Raw genomic sequence first — 21,911 nt, forward strand, 5'->3', positions numbered from 1 at the left:
CCAATAAGTCCAGTTAATATTTTATCTCAGTTCAGTTGTACTGTAAGCAGACTCAACAAAAATATTTAGAACAAAACCTTTGCATAGCTGCATGAAATATTTTTTCTGATTTTGTCCTGAAGAGAAACTTACTGACTCTTCTTTACAGTGGTAGGGACTCAGGGGTCATGATGTCTTAAAAATGTCTTAAAATGCACTGTATACATTTCCCCACCATCAGTGGATTACAGAAATACTGTATTTGTATCTTAAACCATTGCAAAACAGACAGACATATCATATACATAACCTTTTCATTTACAGTTGCAATCAAATTTTGTACAGCTGACTAAAATGATTAAATGAATAAACAATTAAATTAAAATTAAAAAGTTTATATTAGCAACATCTACAAACTTTCTCCACTTTTAATGACTACTGCAGTTTCAGAATTATTCAACCCCCTGAATAGAATCACTCATAAAAGCACACATTTTCAAATTAGTTGATTAGTTGCATCTGTTGTGCTTGGGATAAAACAATTAAACAACACTATAGAACCCCATAGAAAATGTCTGGTAAGATTTGCAAAAGGTGGTTGCAGTTTGCAAACCCAAAGAACATTAGTAAACTGGAGCACACTGCCCTGTTTGCAGCAGGTCATAACAGCAAACGGGTGTTCTACTAAGTACTAAAGATGCTTGACATGAAGGGATTCAATAATTCTGAGACTGCTATAGTGGCATTTTGTGTTGAATGTACTAAAGATGCTTGACATGAAGGGATTCAATAATTCTGAGACTGCTATAGTGGCATTTTGTGTTGAATTGAAAATTAAAACACTTGTTAAATTAGTTAAATGAGTAGAGACATTTAAATTGTTCCTGTCTAATTATTTAAACTTAAGTCAGTCTCTTCAGACTGGTTTCTTCTGACAATTCTGACAGTCTCTTATAAGTGCTCCTAAAAGATAGATTCACTGTTCTCAACAACTGTAGACAATTTGTTTCTCTCTTTCTCTCTCTCTCTCTCTCTCTCTCTCTCTCTCTGTGAGCTTGATTCTGCTTCTTTTGGGCGTTGCTTTTATATACATTTACATTTACATTTACATTTAAGGCATTTAGCAGATGCTCTTATCCAGAGCGACTTACAAAAGTGCTTTGCTATTTTATTATGCTGGGAATCGTGTATATGTGTTTGTGTGTGTGATTTACACAAGCTTGTTTAGGTTGTCTTATTTCTTAGGTGACTGTTTCTACTGGCTCTGAGTAGGGAGGCTGTGAGGGCTTTGTCTGTGTTCAGTCAAATTCTCGCACCCCCTGGAGCTGCAGTCAGTCGTCCTCTCCGTGGGGCCATGCAGGGTCTGGTGGGGACGAGCGTCCCACGCCCTCATATATCACTGTGTTTCCACACCACATCAGGTCAGCCTAGTTGGGGGGGTTGGATGGAAAGCGATTAGCTTAATGGATCTACTCACACATTCATTGCGGTTTGCACCTCATAAAATGATATTTTGACTTGTTGAACAGCATGTTGTAAGCATATACAAGTGACCCCATGACACATTCTCTATGAAATAACAATATGCTCTTTAAAATGAAGGCATCAAAGTGCGTCCCATTGTGGAAAATAATTGAGATAGTGTGCATTGCGACTGTATTCTTTCATTGCAACTTCTGTGTTTTTTCTTCTTTTTCTTTGCCAAATTCATGTCATTGTAAAATGGTACATCCACAACTTCTCAACTATGCTATGCTTTGTACAGTTAGTTGCTGCACCACACCAAAATCACAACTAAACAATGAAAACCTTTAAAAAGTTTGTTTAAAAAAAGCTTTTCCTTTTATTCACTGTGTGGTAAAATGTAAATACGTTGTCACTTTTGTGCAGGTATATTTTTGGCTATACTTCCATGTTTAAATATGCAAACATTTTATTCAGTAGCCAAACAGAGGAAGCTCCAGCAAAATCCACTATCTTGTTAGCTAGTCAAGTAACTTAAGTATTGTTTTATTTTTTATTAACACAATATGATATAGCCCTTCCAGACTGTGCTAATCTAATTTTCAGTAAGCACTGGTGCCAACTAATTGCCACACCTCACATCACTGCATAACATACCACCAATTAAGGTTTTGACTAGAGTTATTAATCAAAGCCAAAAATCATGTAGAAACATTTTTTTTTTTTAGATCAGATCTGACCATCAATGGACACTCAAAGAAATCACACTGCTCTTTTAAGGATCTGCTGCTAAATAGCATAGGTCTAACTCAGATTCAGCTTGTACTGCTTCTTTTGCTTTTATTAATTAAATGTAAAAAATATATATTTATGAAGTAAATGTAATGTCATTCAATATTAGTGTAATTTATCTGTAATCAGTTTGATTGATTCAAATTTATTAAAGACTAATTACTTAATTACTTAATTACTTAATTCAAATCTAAGAACCTATTTAATCAGTAATTTAATTAAGTTGCAACAAACCACTTTTTTAAAAAGTCCATAAGTAAATTTTACATTACTCTTATTTTTTTAGTGTAGATATAACAGTATGTCTCTCTTTCCAGGAAGACTGATGTGTCTCTTGGCTAGGTTATCTCTCCATTCTGGGATTACCAGTCTATGTTGGAATGGAGTTGTCTTTCTGGGTAGTGTGCATGGCTGGTAATTATAATGTTGTGGCTTGGTCAAACGAGAATGCCTGGGTAACCTGATGCAGGCATTATTCTCCATCCCTGCTGATGGCTGCACGTAAGGAGAGCTCCCTGATGAAATGTTAACCGCTCCATTTTTTCTCCAAGTCCAGCAATGCTCAAAAACTAGCTACAACAGCATTTAAAATATAAGATTTATTAAGCAGTAACATGGTTCAATGCAACATGGTTGCATATACAACATGGTTGTATAAAACATCGTCCTCCACCTGCATAAAAACGCATATATATTTGTTTTTGGTGTGTTGCTTGTTATTATGGTATTTTTTCAAATGCCAATGCCATATATTTCCTATCAAGTCTATAACTAAATAAGTACTAACTTTGGCATGTGTTTGGACACTCCTCCACTTGTCTCAGAATGCAATTAACTCACTAGGCCTAGGGTTGGTTGAGCATGTCAAGAGTAATCATTAGACATTGTCAGCTGATCATACCCAGAGTTGAGTGAGGATCTATAAAAACTAAGCTAAAATGTACCTACAAATTCTAAAATGTCTATGAAATCTAGAAGGCCAAAAAAGCCTTTCAAATAGAACTTTGGGAACACTTTGGGAAAGGGACTTGCAGGAAGGCTTGGCTGACACATGAGTGGTGGTATATCACTGCTTGCTCAAAAATGATCTGAATAAATGATGTGGACTGATGCAGTTAGTCCACATGGAATGAAACAAATTGGCCTGAATTATGATTTAGCCTCTCCAAATCATAATTTTCATAATTTAATTCATAATTGAATCCACACATTCTGGAACCAATTGTAAGATAGTTAGTGAAAAAAATGAAGCTGAATTTTTAAAATATGTAATTTCACCCGGGGTGAACTTTATAAAAAATATCACCTTTAAAGTCAACAATACATGAACATACACAGCAATAAATGTGTCCAATAATCAATTAAATCAATAAATGAAAAATGTCTTAAAGCATGTTCTTTTAAATAAAATCAAATACAAATATTACACTGATGAAAGTATCAGGCATTAGGGGATGCTGGGGCTTTAGAATGAATATTTCTTTGTTGCCACCACAACCCCATTGCTATTTGTAGTGCTGCACACAAGGAAAGCACAGAGCGACTGCTTCAGGCATCCCCTCAAAGCTTAACTTATCCCCTCCTGAAAAGTAAAAGTGGAAAGAAAGGTGGAATACATCTTTTTTTTCAAGACATGCACCCCCCTCCTTAAAAACCCTAGTCTCCTAGGTAACTGCGGGTGCTGTTGTCATGAAGGCTGGACACAAAATGTGAGTGAGCACATTACTGTCCATCAGGAACACAGAGAGAGAAAGACCCTGGTGTTAACCAAGATTTATTACAGTGATGCTTTGTCACTACACTTATCTAGCCAATGTGAACCCCTAAAGACATTGTAGGGGGATTCACAACCTTGGATTTCTTTTTCTCCACTCAAAGGTTTACTGTTTGCTGGAGCCTCTGCTGAATTGCGAGAGAGTGCCTTTAATGGAGAAAGTGCTCCTCAGCAAGAAGGAGAAATAAAAAATAAATTAACACCTATAGTGGGTCAACTTACACTTACTGTAGAAGATAGATTTTTGTGCACTAATATTGGTCTCACTAATTCTAACGAATCTTGGCGAATCATTTTTTACTCTACAACACCATAATCACACAACCCCAGAGCTCTACTAAGATTTTTCTGCTTTAGTTTACAGTTTAGTTTCGTTTACATTTTATAGGTTTGGAATATTTGTATGACTAAACATACTTAGTTGGCAAGGTGAATTTTCCACAGTTCAATGTCAATTTTTCAGGCCAAATAGCAGCAAACTGAAAGAGCAAGAATACTTTTAGATGTACAGCTCTTAACCACTGAGGCTCATGTGAGCGCACTTGAAAGTCTATAAATCTGTCAGCTATAATATGACATATTTATCAGTACTGTTAAATGGCAACAACAAACCATTTCAACAATACTTCATTGTATTTCAGCCAAATTTCTATGTGACTATTAAGAAATTTGTGAATGTTTCTACAAAACACAAATTCATGAATTCTTCAAAGAGCTTGAATCTAGCAAATTAAGCTTAGCAAGAAGGTGAAAGTTAGCCAACTTGCTACCAGGCTACCAAGAAAGCTAGCACGCTAATTGTTTGGTAAAAGGTCAGCACAGTATGCATAATATTGATCTGCGAGTCTACAGTTGTATTTGTACCAGTGCTGGGGGAGTGAAGGCTAGTGCATGCCTCATCTGCAGGTGCGAAAAGCCAGCCAACTGCATCTTTTCAAACTGGTACTAATGCTAATACATCAATAGAGCGCTCAATGCACTTGGAGAAGAATGATAACTGTCAAAATTCTACAATTTCAGATGCCCAATCACTGAGCACAATGATTACCATCATGCTCAGTGATGGGGGAAGAGAGACCACCCAGAAAGAGACCAAGGCCAATAATGTCAAGTCAAGTCAAATTTATTTGTACAGCGCTTTTTACAACTGTTGTTGTCACAAAGCAGCGTTACATAATTAGCAATTAGTAAAAGACAGAAAAAAAACAAAATATGAAGGACAAAACATGAAGGATCCAACATGAAGGATCCAAGACCCCCAGTGAGCAAGCCAACGGCAACAATGGCAAGGAAAGAGTCCCTCAGAGCTAGAGGAAGAAACCTCGGGAGGAACCAAGACTCACAAGGGGGACCCATCCTCCTCTGGTCAGAACTAATTATAAATTATTGATAAAAGTTTCCAAACCATCTATACTGTTAAACTGCTCTGATCATAATCATAATATATTAATCATAGTGTAGTATAACTTAATATAGTCATGGCAGTGAATGTCAGAGTAATGATAGTTAATAGTGGTAATATTAATAGTGGCAGATAGTTTAGATTTCATTTAGGTTTTAACATGGTCTTTAGACAGGTAGCAGTGGTAGGAGGGTGTGCCGCTGATCTGGCATGGATGGTGGTGGGGGCGGGGCCTGCTGGTAGGTGGCAGCTGGTCTGACGCAGGTAGAGGGGACCTCAGTGGGCAATCTTTCAGCAGGTCGGGCTGGGTGACCATTTACTCGGAGAAGGTAAAGAGACAGAGTTAGTTCTGAAAGGATTCTATAGAGAGCAGAGAATGTTGAGCAGTATCAGAGTGTGTCTGACGACTCCGGCAGGTCTGACTATAACAGCCTAATTAAAAGGAGAGAGCCAGAAGGTAATACAGACACGGGAGCTCCCTGAAACCCTAGCATCCATCTGCTCCACCGTTTACAAACCTGAGTGATCGTGTGCAAGCAGCGAGACGACAGCTTGGTGTACTACAATTCCCTGTGTCTGAGAACCCCTGGACCTACAACCTTTTTCTAAGGGGAAATATTCATTACCAAAAGCTAAACTAAACAGATGAGTTTTCAGCCTAGATTTAAAGATTCACAAACATTATCTGGAAGGTTATTTTATAAGAAAAGCCCCCCAACTGCTCTTTGAGACGCCCACCCACAGATGACTGTATCATCACCAGGGATCAAACTCACAACATTGCGATGATAGGGCCAACGCTTACACATTTGTCCCACTTAGGAACCCCTGTGGCAGGGAAGGTATGGTGATGTGGGTAGAACTTTCATGAGTTTCTGATTTATTTCACTTAGATGGCAGACGAAGCACAAAGAAATCTCCCAGGTTTGTTTTACCAAGTAGTTCAGGCACTTTTGAAGAATAAAGAATACAACGATTCTTTCACACAAACACATACACCTCCGTTAATGGGAATACTTGGATGACACCTGATTTGAATGATTCTAAAGCAGTGGCTCCAAACACAGCTCCTGGTGAATTACCTTCCTGCAGACTTTGGATCCAGCCCCTATCCACCAGACCTTGATTGGCAGAATGGTGTTAGATTTGAGTCGGAGTTAAAACCTAAAGGAAGGAATGTCCTCCTCATATTATTTTTTCATGACGTGCATTCTCTTATATTTTCACAGACTTAAAATCATTAAGGTGATGGTATAAAGGAAGTTTTCAATTGATGGTTATTTAAAGAGCTTTTATTTACAGATTTTGGTCAATGTTATCACACAACATAAACCAGCGTAAACGTTCTATATCAGTTAGGGACTTCCTGGCATAATACATTCAAAGAAAAAGAAAAGTAACCTCTGTATCCCTGCCATATGGACTTCCAAAAAGTAAGAGTCAGAGTCAGAGCTGTTAGCTATTGTATGCAGAATTGGTGGTGGTGGGTTTATGTTTGGTGTGTATGTGCGTGTGTTCTGTGAGCCAGTGCTTCTTTGTTAGTGAGACACTAGCAGCAGGGTAATCCAACATTCATCACCAGCTTAGTGAGCAATACACACGGTGAGCAGGCGCAGAGGGAACAATACCCAGTGAAACAGTGGGAGGCCCCTTATTCATTGCACAAAGCTGTGACGCTCTTTTGTAGGTTTTTTCAGGAGGGGGAGATGAGACTGCAAAACATTGCCATGACAAAGCCGTTTCCCATCATTGCTAATTAATAGGAATTGTTGTGTCTGGTAGCGATAAGCTCTAATTAATTCCACAAGTGTCTGTGAAGCAGGTGCCACTATTGGGAGTGTCTATCAGTACTTTTCTAGTCTTAGTGTGGCCTATGTTGTGCTTGTATTTTGGAACAATATTCCCACTTCCTTTTGCACACTAGGAAATATTTATATATAAGTTACACTGGCATCTTGAGGAGTGTAAAAAAACAAACAAAACAGGAATGCTTATGTATCTGATAACACTACTGCCAAATAACATCTGGCCAGTAGTGGTCTTATGGTAGTCCCTTTCCTAATGAACAGGGTAGAGTATAACTATTGTCAGGAAATGTACTACAAAAGGGTCTTTTACCAAAGGCATAAAATAACCATTTTTGTTTCCCTAAAGAACTAAGGTGCTCAACCTTTTGTTGTAAAAGAGGTTTACATCAAAGGAGCTAATATATAATATAATATAATATAATATATATTAACAGATATAACAACAAGAATAACTGTACAGAAAGAATTATATAATGAAGAGCTATGGATATTGTGACAGCAAGCCATGAGTTATGAGAATGCTTGGTGAAGTGTTCTTGGGTGAAGTGTAGCATATTATGGTCTCCATATTGACTTGTGTTTAGTCGTATCTAAACTTAGAGGTGCATTTGATAATTACATTAATTTCAACACAGAGTTAAAGACTGAGCAGCTGTCAATCGAACATAGCAAATGAATAAAACTGCTACAGTTTGTAAACATTGTGCCACAAGAGCCATAGGGAAACACATTGAGCACAACATCACTCTGGTGTGTGAGTAGAGCACAATTATATTTGTGTGAGCTGTGGATGTCTCATATGGACAAGGACTGAGTATAAAAAGGAGAAATCTTTAAGTAAGTCATAATGGACTGTTAACTTTTTATGTGTGACATAATAAATAAAATAAAAAAAGTGTGAGAGCGAGGCAATTGTTTCGAGGCAAACCATTATATTCAGACAATGACAAAATAAAAGTCACTGATACAAACAAAAAACAGAATGTGCCAAAATAAGAGACATCAATGCAAGCAAAGCAGCAACATAAAATACTTTTGAACTGAAAGCTAAAATTACTTTTACATTTAATCTGATCTGAATCATGAGTTTTGTGATCCATTACATCACTAGTAATTAAAAATGCAGCACGTGCATGACATGAGCTGTTTATCACATACCTTAGAAAGCAAAGGAGCACTCAACTGACACTTGATCTTAACCTTGAGAGAGAGAGACATAGAGAGAGTGAACCTTGTAGATCTCTAAGGGTGCCTTGGGTCAGAACGAACTATTTTGCAATTTTAACCACTGAATTCCACCTACTTAGATTTTTTGCTAATATGCTAAACTTACTTTTTGCAAAGAAATTACAAATCAGAGACACTGAACCTCAATAATTATCATAAAAGGTTGAGATTTGTATGCAATACAAAAATAAATAAATGACATCATCATCCTCTCTAATTAATTATTTTTATTCTTATTATTACTATAATTAGCTAAGAGCAGCACCTGAGGCCTGTATCTACTTTCCGTTATCAGACCACATCATCTCCATGCCAACAAGTCTGACTCGAAGTCAGCAGCAATTTAAAATACAGAGAAAGTACATACGATAATCCCTGCTATAGGTGGAGGAAAATGGTACAGTTACAGTGCTTCCATTGTTACCTCCCAGGACAGGTGCACCAAGCCTGAGATGCTAGTTGTGTACTGCTGTGGAGACAAAGAGACAATGCAGAACTCAACATGAGCAGTTTATCACATACCTTAGAAGGAAGAGGAGCACTCACCTGACACCTGATCTTAACCTCGAGAGAGAGAGAGACATAGAGAGAATAAAATCTCTATGCAGACTATCTCTAAGGGTGCCGTGGTGAGAGAGAATTACAGAGAATGATAGGAAAAAAACAAAACAAACATAAACAAAGGCCATGGCAGCCAGGTTAAAGCTTATAGTGTGGTCCTGCTGGCCATGGCATGACCTTGGACGGGCAAGCCCAGGCCTGCCTTTCAATGCTGGGCGGGAGGCATAACAAGCTGCTTGCAGGATGTCGCCAAGCCTCAATGAAAAGAAGAAAAGAGCTGCCCACTTTAGGCAAACAAGACCATAGTAAGCTCTTTGCACCCTGCATCATATTTTCCATTTGTTCATTCATTTATTTATATATTTATTTGCCTCAGAACCAAACAGTCACTGGCTTCCCATACACAGCTTGCCAGGGCCCTTTTGACACTTTCTTCAGAAAATACTCACTCTTTTTTTCATCTTTATCTCCTCCTCCACATACACTCAGACTCCCATTCTCTAAAAAAAGTTTTATTCGATTTCTTTATTTCTTTGCCTGTTTCCCAGTAGAGTGAACGCTTTGAAACGACGCTGCTTTACATATCTTAGGTTCTCCTTTCAATAGGTGAGATGCCGGGGGTGACACAAAACCCAACAAAAGGCCCAAACGTTGGATCCAAAATGGGACCCCCTCATAGAGTAGCCCGGCCAGGGCTTTTATCTGCTAATTTGAACACGACGGCTATGCATTCTGAGGCCACCAAACACTGCAATGAGACCCGTAATTTGTGCTGGGCACTTGCCTTTAAAGGGCTTGATTGGAACAGACGGAGGATAAAGTGAAACAGAGACTTCAATGGCTATTTCTCACAGCCCTCTTGCTCTCTGTACAAGGCTGAATTTGTGCGCCATGGACAAGGATTTAGCAGCATGACTTGCTCTGCGACCAGCAGAGCTTGATGGAATCACCTCACAGTGTTGGACTCTTACTAAACGTTCATGTGCACGCTTGCTCGTTGAAATCAATTAATAAATGTAAAATGTGTTACACTTATTGGAAGTACACGTTATTATAAACACGTCCTCAGGTTATTAACATGGTTAATAGGTGAGCTGGACGCCCATGAAATTTACGATGCTCATTAGCCTAGCGTCACTCTTGCTTCTTCCTTTCTAGCGGTGTATGGGAGGAGCCCAGTGTGTTTGTGTGGGGTGATCTTTAGCCCCTGCCAGGGATCAGACAAACACTTATTAACTGAGAGGAATGCAAACAAGCCAGAGCTTAAAGGCTAGACACAGTGAAAAAGAAGAAAAAGGAAGGAGGTGTATGCCTCATCCACCATCACCCCCTCCTATGGCTAAAAGCAACACAACCTTTTGTGACTACAAATACACATAGTTCTGCTTAAGGCAGTATAACCCTCAATGTGATGCTATGTTTTGCACGAGGTCACCATGTTACGCCATGTGTGTGGACACATTCTTATTTATATCCTATTTTTTTGTTATTCTTATTTTTATTCAGTGTGTATAGTTATGAGGGCAGATGGTATAATGAATTGGTAAAATAATTGTGCTATTGGAATCTGCTTTTTACAGAAGACAATTAACAGGTGTGATGGTGTTGCTTTGCTAGCTACAGCTGCTGTCAGGAAGCTTCAGGGATGAGGTGAAGGGGGTTTGGGGATTAGCCTGGTGTCAGATACAGTATCAGTGAAAGTGGAGGTAAAAAAACAAAGATTTAACAGATTAGTGTTGTAGGAAGCCAAACTGTGGATGAGTTCCCAGCGTGGCTTTGTTTGCTAATGGCTTTGTTGGTGTCAGCATCTTTGACACTCTTCAGATGTGCACAGATTCCTACTTGATTTAATCAGGATTGGACACCAAGGAGCTGACAATCTCGGATTTCTTCACATTGTTGAAAGAATATGAAATGTGTTTACTCTGGTTACTCAGTGACCTGTCCCACACAGACTGCTCCTTTTGTCCAAAAACCTCAAAAAAACCCACAAAAAATCATATTAGAAGGATGATCAAATGATCCACACACTCACAACCTCACTACCAGCATGTAACAGTGTTAATATTCAGGCTAACGCTTTAAGATGACCCTGCTCACCGAACTTGGCCATGCATGTTTTGCAAGTCAATGGTCAACCAGCTCTGCTGATTTTAGATGCAATGAGCCCAATTCACTGCATTTGGTCCAAGGGATTAAGGAGTCACATACTCTGAAAGGCCTTCATGCAACTCCAGACCATGGGGTTAAGCACGGGTGAATAAGACATGGAGAATGTCATACCAAGTCGCCATGTCACTGTCACATTTGACAATGGGCTGGATGATGTTGCAAGGTTAAAACATTCAACCCATTAGTTTCATCAATTTTTCTGTGTTGCCACAGAAGATATTCTGTTGCTGTAACATTATGGCTACTATGAATGTTCCCAGAACACCAGTCAGTCTGATCGTCAACATTAAATCACCAAATCAATATAAAATTAAATTTGTATAGCACTTTTTACAACTGGTGTTGTTACAAAGCAGCTTTACAGAAACAGTAATCAGTAAAAAAACAATAAATCAACAAAATAAAAAGACATGAAAACCTAAGATCCCCAGTGAGCAAGCCAAAGCCAATAGTGGCAGGGAATAACTCCCTCAGAGCTGGAGGAAGAAACCTTGGGAGGAACCAAGACTCACAAGGAGGACCCATCCTCCTCTGGTCTGAACTATTCAAATAATCATACAGTACATGTTAATAAATAATTTACCATGTATAGTTTGGGTGGTAATGCTGTCAAAGAACAATATGTTTTCTACATTAACTACGCTTGGGCTCAACCTGTCACTGGCAGTCTTGTGCCTGACTGCTGAGGTTTATCAGTGGTGCATTACTACTGATATTGAAGTTGGTCCATGACTAGGCTTTGAGTTTCTAATCCTATATGGGTCAATCCTAACGGCTAGCAATCGAAAAACCTACAAAAAATAAATCTTTATGAGTGCTTGTTCTAATAAAGTGTTCATAAATGTCGCTTTTGTTTATGATGCTTGTTTCAATAAATCTTTATAAATGTCTTCATGGCAGTTTTAAAAGCTTATCCAAGAACACAGGGTACAAAAGTATTACTAACCAAGTGTTTTTCCCTTTGTCTGTCATATGTTGTTTACAAAGGAGAAAATAGACCTGTGTACATGAGTTTGCATTGTTGTGGTAAAAACTGAAAAGTAACATTTTTGGTGCATGGGTGGCCTCATTTGGCCACAGGAGAGACACCACTGTCAGCTTGAGGCGTTTGTTTCTATGGTGATGAGTAGCACTTGGGAAGCTATCTGGCTTACTGGAAATGTGGTTGCATTGTTGACTTTCTGTCAGGGGCGGGGGAGACAGGGGGAGCCATGGGAGGAGCGACTGCTCACTTCCTTGTGCTGTGTGTCCATGTTTTGGTTTGTGAGGTACTGTTTCATTTGATATGCATCCCTCACCTCTGGGGTCAGGTGGCCTTGCTTTGTGGCCAAACAAAGGAGAGCTTGAGCATGGTGGCCACACACGTTACTGTCCACTTTCCACCTGATACCCCTAATAACACCTTAGAGGATTTAGAGAATTGCCTTGAATGGCCGTGAAAAAGCATTTGAAACAAAGGCCATTACACATTCTGATGTTGGTTGCTGGGTGTGTAATGGGCACTTGAGTCAGCACAGCTTTAATTCTCAGAGGATGGCCCCCTGTGACACAGATGTGTATTTCAGAAGGCTCAACCTGTCACTGGCAGTCTTGTGCCTGACTGCTGAGGTTTATCAGTGGTGTATTACTACTGATATTGAAGTTTGGTCCATGACTAGGCTTTGAGTTTCTAATCTTCCAGAATTAGACTTGAGGAATGGTCTCCAGCCTCCTGATGTAAAATATCAGTGAAAATATAAAGATTTTCAGTGGTTTTCTTTTTTTTTTTTTTTTTTTTTACAAAAACAAAACATTATAGTCATAATACAGTGGGTCCCAACAGTCTTTAAAGGGAATAAAGATGAAGATATAAAGATGTTCCTAAGGTAACTTCATTTCTTTAAATTTTTTTGAAAATGATAAAATCACATCAAACAGCTTCCACAGAGGTTAGTAGAAGTAGAAATAATATATATCAGCCATAACATCAGTAATCCTAGTAGTCTCTACACATTGTCCACTTTTTAAAGTTCTATAATTACAAACTGTAATCCATCTGTTTCTTCCATCTGCATGCTTTGCTAGCCTCCTTTCACCCTGTTCTTTAAAGGCCAGGTCCCCACAGGACCACCGAAGAGCAGGTATTAGTTGGGTGGTGGGTCATTCTCAGCACTGCAGTCACACATGATGGTGGTAGCGTGTTAGTGTGTGTTGTGCTGTTACAAGTGGATCAGACACAGCTGTGCTGCTGGAGATGGTGAACACCTCAGCGTCGCTGCTGGATTGCGTATAGTTCAGTAGCATTTCCACTATACTTCTGTGCTGCTGTAATACATGACTTTCTCCCTGGGATTAATAAAGTTATCTGTCTAGTTAACCAATCAAAAAATAACCAGCCAACAGCGTCCTGTGGCAGGATGACCAACACAAACTGTGCAGCTACAAATAAGCTGCTGTCTCTGACTTTACATCTACAAAGTGGACCAACTAGGAAGGAGTGTCTAATATAGTGGACAGTGAGTGAACACAGTGTTTAAATACTACTGCAGTAGAAATACTGCTTAAACAAGTTACAGCAAAAAACAACTGGGATATGAGACACTTTAATGATCAAAGGCACTCTAAATGCAAATCTAATTGCAGTTTGGAAAAACAGACTTTGCCAAAAATAAGATAACAGTGGTGGAATGGTCTGTGTAAAGGAAATGCTATGTGTTTTTCCCAGCACAATATCAATCGCCCAGATACTTTTGGAAGCAAATACTTTTGTGTAACGACAGCAATTAAAGCACCCCCACCTTAACTGTCACAGTACTTGTTAGTACTTGCTAGTAGGAAGCCCTACTAAAACTTCATCAACCTAAGATAGAGAGCAACTTGTGTCTCGGTCAAATAAAGTGTAGTATTATGCTGCCCCCAATAGTAACTGTATACAATTACACCTCCTGCCAGTACGCACTAGGGCCCAGGGGCTGCCAAATAAGCTGTAAACATGGCTGCCGAAGACACTCACTCTGAAGCTGTAAAGGTAGACTTTAGTAAGGAGTTATTAAGGTAAGCGGCAAAAATGATAGTTTTGTTGTGACTGAAGTAGGAACTTTCCGTTTTGATTTTCTGAACACAGCCCTTTTAACCGACATAGTAGTATTTCAGACCATTATCTAAGCACATGTGGGCTCAACCTCTCGCAAAACTGCTAACTAGCGTTAGCTAGCTAGCTAGCTAGCTAACTTAATGCTAAGACAAAACTACTGCCTTCTCAAGTACGTAGCAAATAAGGCTGCTCAGTGTGACAAACCAACGTCTTTTCATAAATCTTCTAATCAGTTTGGTGACTTTTAAAGCATAATATGTACCAGGTTTGCATGTCTGACCCACCATGGAATGCTGACTAAGACTTATAAGAAGTCCGTTCCAGTAGTTGTTTAGTATGTTCATAAAATGTCCGCTTTTGACCCGCAGTTCGTCAGAGCTGTTTCATGCTCGATCTCGAAGTCATAAGATTCCCGTGAAAGGACAAAAAGAGTTCTTGCCCACTGGATCTGAGCAGCAGAGGGCGCGCCTGCACAAATGTCTCGATGAGCACTGGACGCTTGTGGCAGAGGAACGAGTCGAGAGACTGTGAGTGACACCCATTACGAACAAAATAACTAAGGGCAGTGTATGTGGGCACTGTTCTGCTTTGGATTAGCCCTTCTACATCTGTGTTAGGTGTACTCAGGATTGTTGAGTGGTGGAAGAGAGAACAAGTGTGGATCATCTGCTGGGCCCTGTCAGCACTTGGAAAGTTTATACTGTCTGTCTTTACAGACCAGGGAAAGTGTTTTACTAGATTGTGAAACATTGCTTTGAGGATTTGATTGCATTAGTGAGGTCAGGATGTTGGATGATCACCACCCCACTTCATCTCCATCTTCTCAACTCTTCCGAAAAGCATTTGCACATCTGTGCCAAAAATGGGTGCAACTTCAAGTAGCTGAATGCATTTTCGCAGGGATGTTCACAAACACCTTGACATGTAGTGTAGATTTAATTAGACTGGAATCATCATTTTTGGGTATCATTGTATAATGCTGATGGTCAGAGCCAATTCCACTTTGTTCCATGAGTGAGAACCAAGATCAAAGTCCAGTCTTATGGAACTTGGTGATTTTGAGACTGTTACCTCTATGTTACTTTATTAATACTGGGCTAGACCTGACAAACATGCATATGCAAAGATAAAGTGTTTTTCTTTCTGATTTTCCCTCCTGTGTAGTGGAAACCTTGTATGTGCGGAATGGATTCCAGAAGAAAAGCTAGTGAAGCTGCAGTCGCCAGCAGTGAGTTCCTTACAGAAAGCATTTTCATAAAAAGCTCTCCCAACTTCAGTCCGGAAAGGTCACCTGCACAGCATTGACTCTGTTAGCTAATTATCAAATACTTCTAGAACTGAATCGGATGAGTTAGGGCAGGCTGGCATCCAGGACTGGGGGGTGGGAGGTGGGAAACACTACAGTAAGCTGCTAATGGTAACAGTGGTTCAGCCATAAATCAGATTGAATGGTTTCTGACACTGTAACACACTGCTGATTGTGATCAAAATAATGTTCCATGTGTACAAACAGTAGCAGCAGCCATCTTGAAATTTGTATTGTATTTGTACTTTGTCACTGATAGATAATGTCAAAAACTAAGATTGCTTAACCTGGCACAGTTTGAGGCAAGAGTGTAAAGTTTTGTTTTAATTCAAAAGCAACCTGATGGGATTCCTCTGTTAGTTCTGCTCATTTACACAACCAAATTCTGCCATTCACATTCTACAACATACCAGAAAAACAGAAAACATGCAGAAGACAGGTTTCTGACACTGGGCATGTTTAATCATGTTTTCATGTACTCAAGGCAACATTTGAAGCCATTATGAAATGCTTGATTTACACTCGAAATGCTTTTGGATATTATTACAGTTATTGTGGGTGTCAAAATGTATGTCTTTTTTGATTCAGTGTCAGATGTATGCATGAGAATACCGAACCAGAACTAAAAACCGAACATCATTGTTCACATGTGGCAGTACTTTTTCATTACTAGTTAGCTACATTGGGCCAAAAGCATTAAGGCACAGAACATGTCTTCACTAATTTCCGGCAGTGGATATAAGGGGAAATTGTGCAGTTTTTATTTTTGAGAATTTCTTCCTGAACACTCTTTACATCAGTATTAAGAGTTTATATTTTTCTAGCAAAAGTATTTGAAACCTGTTACGGCAGTTGATTTACTGCCAATAATGGTGACTATTTTGAACTGATTTTGCTGCAGGGGAAATTTTGGCAGACTATGGGCTTTTCAGATCATGGGAAGCAGTGCTTACTTCCAGAAGAGGCTCTCTATCTCATGGAATGTGTAAGTAGTAGGGGTGTAACTGTACCTGTATTCGTTCCGAATCATCATGGGTGGGATGTCATGGTTTGATGTGTGCATGTGCAGAACCACGGAGGATACACAATGTTTGTAAGTTTGTTTTTATTTGTAAATTTTTCCTTCAGTTTGTAATTATGCTGAATAAAACTGTATGTATTTTTTATCTGTTAAACATAACAGGGCAGTGTGCAAGTGTTCTATCAGGATCTTCCTCTGTCCATTCAGGAGGGTTATGAACGCTTCCTTTCCCCAGAAACAGTGACTTTTCATCAGTACCAGGTTGGTACTCCAGGATGGAGTTTCTTTTGACAGGTTGTGCAAAGTGATAGTGATGTCAAACTTGAGTAGGATACATTTTGTCTAATTTAGTCACTTCACCGTACAGTAGGACAGTGACCAAAAACATACTGCAGAAGTAACCTAAAGGTTCTTGGAATAGAATGACAAAACTGAAGACAGAAAGGGCCCACAAAGAATTAGTGACTGAAGTTGGCTTCATTAAAGCCTGGCAAAGCATCTCAAGGAAGGAAAGTCAGTATTTGGTGATGTCCAGGGGCTCCAGTCATTGATCTAAGGGATTATGTCATAAATGTAAACTCCAGTACAGAAACAAAATGTGTTTCCCAATAAGCACGAAGTTGATTGTTAAAGTAGTGTGTGTCCACAGACATGCATCCACATATACACTTTAACCTTTATACTATTTATACTACTCTGCCTCAAGATTCTTTACTAAGGACTTCTAACACCCATCACTGTTTACTTTGTGTAAAGGTTTGCTGGTTATCTTTGGCTGTGCATTAAGAAACACATTGGTCTATATCGCGCTTACTGGCATATGCCACAAAGCATTACATCAAATGTTACTATAAATAATGCACTATATTGTATATAGTTACAGTGATTGCATCACTCTGTAGGTACCAAGAGTGTTTTTTCTTCCTTTTGTAGGTATTTGGTCATTTAAAGAGACTGGGATATGTGGTGAACAGATTTAATCCTAGGTAAATATGCAGTATTTTTGCATCTATTTTATGCACCATATTTAATGAGTAATCCCCCCCTAAAAAGTATTTCTCTTGTAGTGCAGTGCCGTCCCTCTATGAACGGCAGCTGAATTTGCCCCTGTACCGGGAAAGGCAGAATAAGCAGCTGAAGAGGAAGCGTAGCCACAGCCCTGGATCAAGGTACCCACAATGTGTCTGAATTTGCTCAGTAACTGCCTTTGGTTGGGGTAAAAATCCATTTCATTTGTTTATGACGTTGTTTGAGATTCTGTACATGCTTCAAGGTGGCTGCAACTGCGGTTTTAGCCATATGGTACATTTGTGGTTTCTTCACAACTTGACATCATTTAAAGAAGGGTTGTGCACAGCTACTCAAGAAATTGCTTAACAATATTCAGGTTCCAATATTCAAATACTAAAATTTTAGAGATATAATTATAAAACAATGTGAAGATATTTATCTGTTCAGTGTCACCGCAACATACTGATAATACAATTGCAGTCGAAATGATTCAACCTCCACTGCACACAAAAAAATTACATAGCTAATACAACTAATGTAACATATGTTTATTCCAAATTCAACACAAAATGACACCCGATCAAGTTTTTACTCTTTGATCCGAGTACCCTAATGCTGCCTGACGGTCAATTCTGATTCTGATCTGATGTTTGTGTTAATACGAATAATACAGCCCCACAACTTAGGTAAGACGTGCTGATAATTAACTCTTATAAACCTCACAGTCACTTTGACATTATAAGGTATTTAGTGCACATTGATGGGGGCGGGGGGGGAGTTATTTTGTTAAACAGAAAGTTCGGGTGAACTTTTTCTGTTTCTGTTTTTTCAGTTCTTTTTCAGAACTGTTTTGGCTGCTTACTGCTCCCCGTACCTGTCAGTTAAAATAAATAATAATAATAATAGTAGTAATAATAATTGCCCTGATCCCGAGTCACTGCATTGGATTTGGACAGTTTGGGACAGCAGTTTAAGGATTGTTCAAGTCCTTCATGATGAGTGCTTTTAGTATTTAGTACAGCAACCTCTTGCTGCAACCGTCTTCTTCAAATCACACCAAATATTTGTTTGTCATTTAAATACAAACAGCACAATGCTAGAAATGCTCTCTGTACAACATTGTTCTGGGAAGTTTTTTGCTCCCCTATTCGGAGGATTTGGCACAATGATGTCCTGTTGTATATTGTTGCCTGATTTTGTGCCAAAGTATTTATATTAATGTATTTCAACATTAAACTAAATGAAGTGTGAAATAAAAATGACTGATTTATAGCCAGTAAATATTAAACTGACATATACAGCATACATATCAATGGCAGGAATCATAGATTTTGTGTTATTTAGGCCAGACAGAACTACTATGCCTCTTGAGACGATAACAACTGCGGGACCATGTGAAGAAGTTATGACTGGAGACCCACATTTAGACCAGACAGCCCAGCTCCAGCCTAAAACAGAGCAAACTCCCCAGGACAAGCCAATGGACTCTGTCCACTCATGTGTGGCCAGAACTCCTGGGAGGAACTGGTGGACAAATGAATCAAGCCAATCCCAATTTACATCAGGCCTGCCTGCAGCCCCGGCGTGGGACTTTAGCTGCATTTCTTTTCCTGACCTTGGCTCGTCCCGGGCCAGCCGTACCTGCCTTGAGGCCCCTAACCCCATGTTACTTCCAGGGGCTCTGCAGGTGGGAGAGTGTAAAGTAGCCCCCTGGCTGAAGAAACTAAATCTAAAGGAGGAGAGACTGTCCCGACGGGAGCGAGAGAGGCAGAAGGAGTGGAAGCAATACAAGCGTGATGTGAACGATGACCGAGAGGTGCAGCGCTGCAAGAACTGGGCTGAGTTTTTAAAGCTGATGGAGAAGAGGAAAAGTCGTCAACGCAGGGAAAGACCTGCTCACCTCTGGGAAAAGGATGTTACACCTCTGAGTCAGCCTGGGCAGTGTACTTCACACCGTAAGTCTTTGTTTTTGTACACACTGTTCATAAGTTTGGAACCAGTGTTTCAATGATGGTTGATTTCACACTAGCTTTTTTATTTCGGACCCAGGAGCACTTGCTCTGAGAGTTCAGTACATTTGGTCAAGTGTAAAAGCTGTTGTTTTCAAGCCCAGAAACAGCCCAGAGAACCAATCTCTGTTGCTCCTCATGTGAAACCTATCTACTCACGGAACCACGTATGGGGTTGCATGGTTCATTTTGTCAAGTCAAGAGTAATGTGAAGTCAAGAGGCTTTTACTGTCATTTTAGCTTTGTACAAGTACACCATGGAATGAAATGACATTTTTCCCAGAACAAGGGTGCAACATGGAACAAAACAAGAAAAAAACAATACAGTACAGAATAGACTGCAGAAAGTGCAACGTGCAGACGTAGGTGACATTAAACTAGAAAGGCAATACAGTAAATACGATTTTTTAGGTAAATTGAGGTAGTGGTAGTAAGTATAAGGTGCATAGAAATTGAACATGCTATGACATATGCAGTCAACTTATAATGCACATGAAACATGAAACACAACGGGTACTAAGATAGTAAAGTATAGAATATAGAAGTAAGATAAATAAGATGCAGACAGATTAACATGCTATGACGTGAGTCGGTGTGGTGGGGGGGTTAGTTCTGTCTCTTTAGTTCTGTTCTGTGAGTTTAAAAGTCTCGACTGCTTGAGGGACGAGGCTACTGCAGAACCGTGCAGCGACAGCACGGATGGTCCTGTACTTTCTGCCAGACGAAAGCAGTGGAAAAAAGTCCATATGAGGGATTAGTGGGGTCCTTCACAATGCTGATAGCCTTATGGGTGCGGCGTGTAGTGTGAATGTCTGTGACAGAGGGGAAAAAGAACCCTATGATCTTCTCAGCTGTCCTCACTGTACGGTCTGAGGCATCGTGACAAGCACGTGACTGCTTCAACCTTCACCTATGAGAACAGCACATTGTTTGCACCGTGAAATGCCATGATTCCAGAAAGCACTGTTCTTCGCTGCTTGAGTGTTTGTATCCAGGGGAAAGAAGGATAAGCGATAAACTAATTAACCCCTACCACTTTGCATTTTTCAGAACAATGCACATAGAAAAGTGATGTTCAAAATTAAGCAAACAATTCCCGGCACATTCTTCTGTGTGAAAGAAAACCACTGATTTTTTTTTCATACTTTGCTGCTACTACTGTACAACTTCAGTTTCAAATAAATGGTCTAAATGGTAGATGTTTTCAGATGAACAGAGCAGTAGCAGTAGTCCTTAATGTATATAAAAAAAAAATGCATGCCTCATTGCATCATATCAGAACACCAAATATGAGCCAAAAGCACAGAATGGGACTATTTATTTCTATGTCTTTTATAAAGATTGTTCTGTCTTTTATTTCTTTTTATTTGGTAGGTGAACTGCTGGAAGAAGTCAGCATTATTCAGTCTTCTGATTTGCTGGATGAAGCATCCAAGTAAATAATGTTTAATTTTGTTGTTATTGTCATCTCATTCACGTATGTATGCTCTTGTGTTCCTGCTCTTGTGTACTGCACTATCTGACATCTTACTTCAGCCTCTGTGCTCTTAGGTTACCTCAGTCAGACCAGTGGAGGATTGTTTTCAATGTTTACCAGCCTGACACAGTGGCTGACTTTAGGAAGAGTCACCCTGGAAATCCCTATACCCGCATGTGTGTTTGCAGGTAAACAAAGACACGATAGAGTGACCACAGTCTGTGTTGCATATAATTTTTCAGAGCAGGTGTTTGGTTTATGTAGTGCATGTTTTGCAGTGCCATGCACCCTTTGTTCTTGAGTTGAATATGGGTGACAGGAGTCCCTTATCTATGTGAGTTGTGGGTTGAATTTACTCTGTAATGTTTGACTTGGGCTTTTTGTCTTCACATAGCTTTGATGGTCCAATGCCTGACCTCCTTGTTATGAAGCAGCTGTCCTTGCAGAGCGGGGACATCCCTGTGACATTTGCTGTTGTTGATCATGGAGACATCTCTTTCTATTGCTTCAAGGAGTTCAAGCTGCCCACTGATGTCTACTGAACTACTGGCCATCCATGAGGCACACAACGGCTGCACAACATGACTTTGAGTTGTTATCAGCGGCACAGTACCTAGTAAAAGAAACTCACTTCATGGAACCAATTTAGAAGAATTAGTTAACTTGCTTTGTAGCACCATAACACACAGATCTTCAAAGCTGCATGTGATGTTTTTCCAGTAACCCAGCATGAACAACAGCATTCATGTCTTATCAGTGAATGCCATTTGACTTTGAACTGGTGTATTGTAATTATAAGGTAATTTTCTCCAAGTGCATGTGTGCATTTAATTTG

General features: G+C 39.5%; 1 protein-coding gene across 2 annotated transcripts; it reads left to right on the forward strand.

Moving 5' to 3' along the window:
* The first annotated feature begins 14,125 nt into the window (after positions 1–14,125).
* Positions 14,126–21,889, forward strand: tsen54 (TSEN54 tRNA splicing endonuclease subunit). Of its 2 annotated transcripts, XM_072694261.1 has the most exons (11): positions 14,126–14,212; positions 14,621–14,779; positions 15,417–15,480; positions 16,460–16,543; positions 16,742–16,840; positions 17,513–17,565; positions 17,647–17,748; positions 18,935–19,545; positions 20,974–21,034; positions 21,151–21,264; positions 21,471–21,889. In XM_072694261.1, the coding sequence occupies exons 1-11, from the start codon at positions 14,151–14,153 to the stop codon at positions 21,616–21,618; spliced, it is 1,557 nt and encodes a 518-aa protein (XP_072550362.1). In that variant the 5' UTR covers positions 14,126–14,150; the 3' UTR covers positions 21,619–21,889. The 2 variants fall into 2 exon arrangements, with proteins under 2 accessions (XP_072550362.1, XP_072550363.1); XM_072694262.1 differs by lacking the exon at positions 16,460–16,543.
* The last annotated feature ends 22 nt before the right edge of the window (positions 21,890–21,911 follow it).

The sequence above is a fragment of the Salminus brasiliensis genome, chromosome 12 (assembly GCF_030463535.1).
Source record: "Salminus brasiliensis chromosome 12, fSalBra1.hap2, whole genome shotgun sequence".
NCBI classification, from domain to species: Eukaryota; Metazoa; Chordata; class Actinopteri; order Characiformes; family Bryconidae; genus Salminus; species Salminus brasiliensis.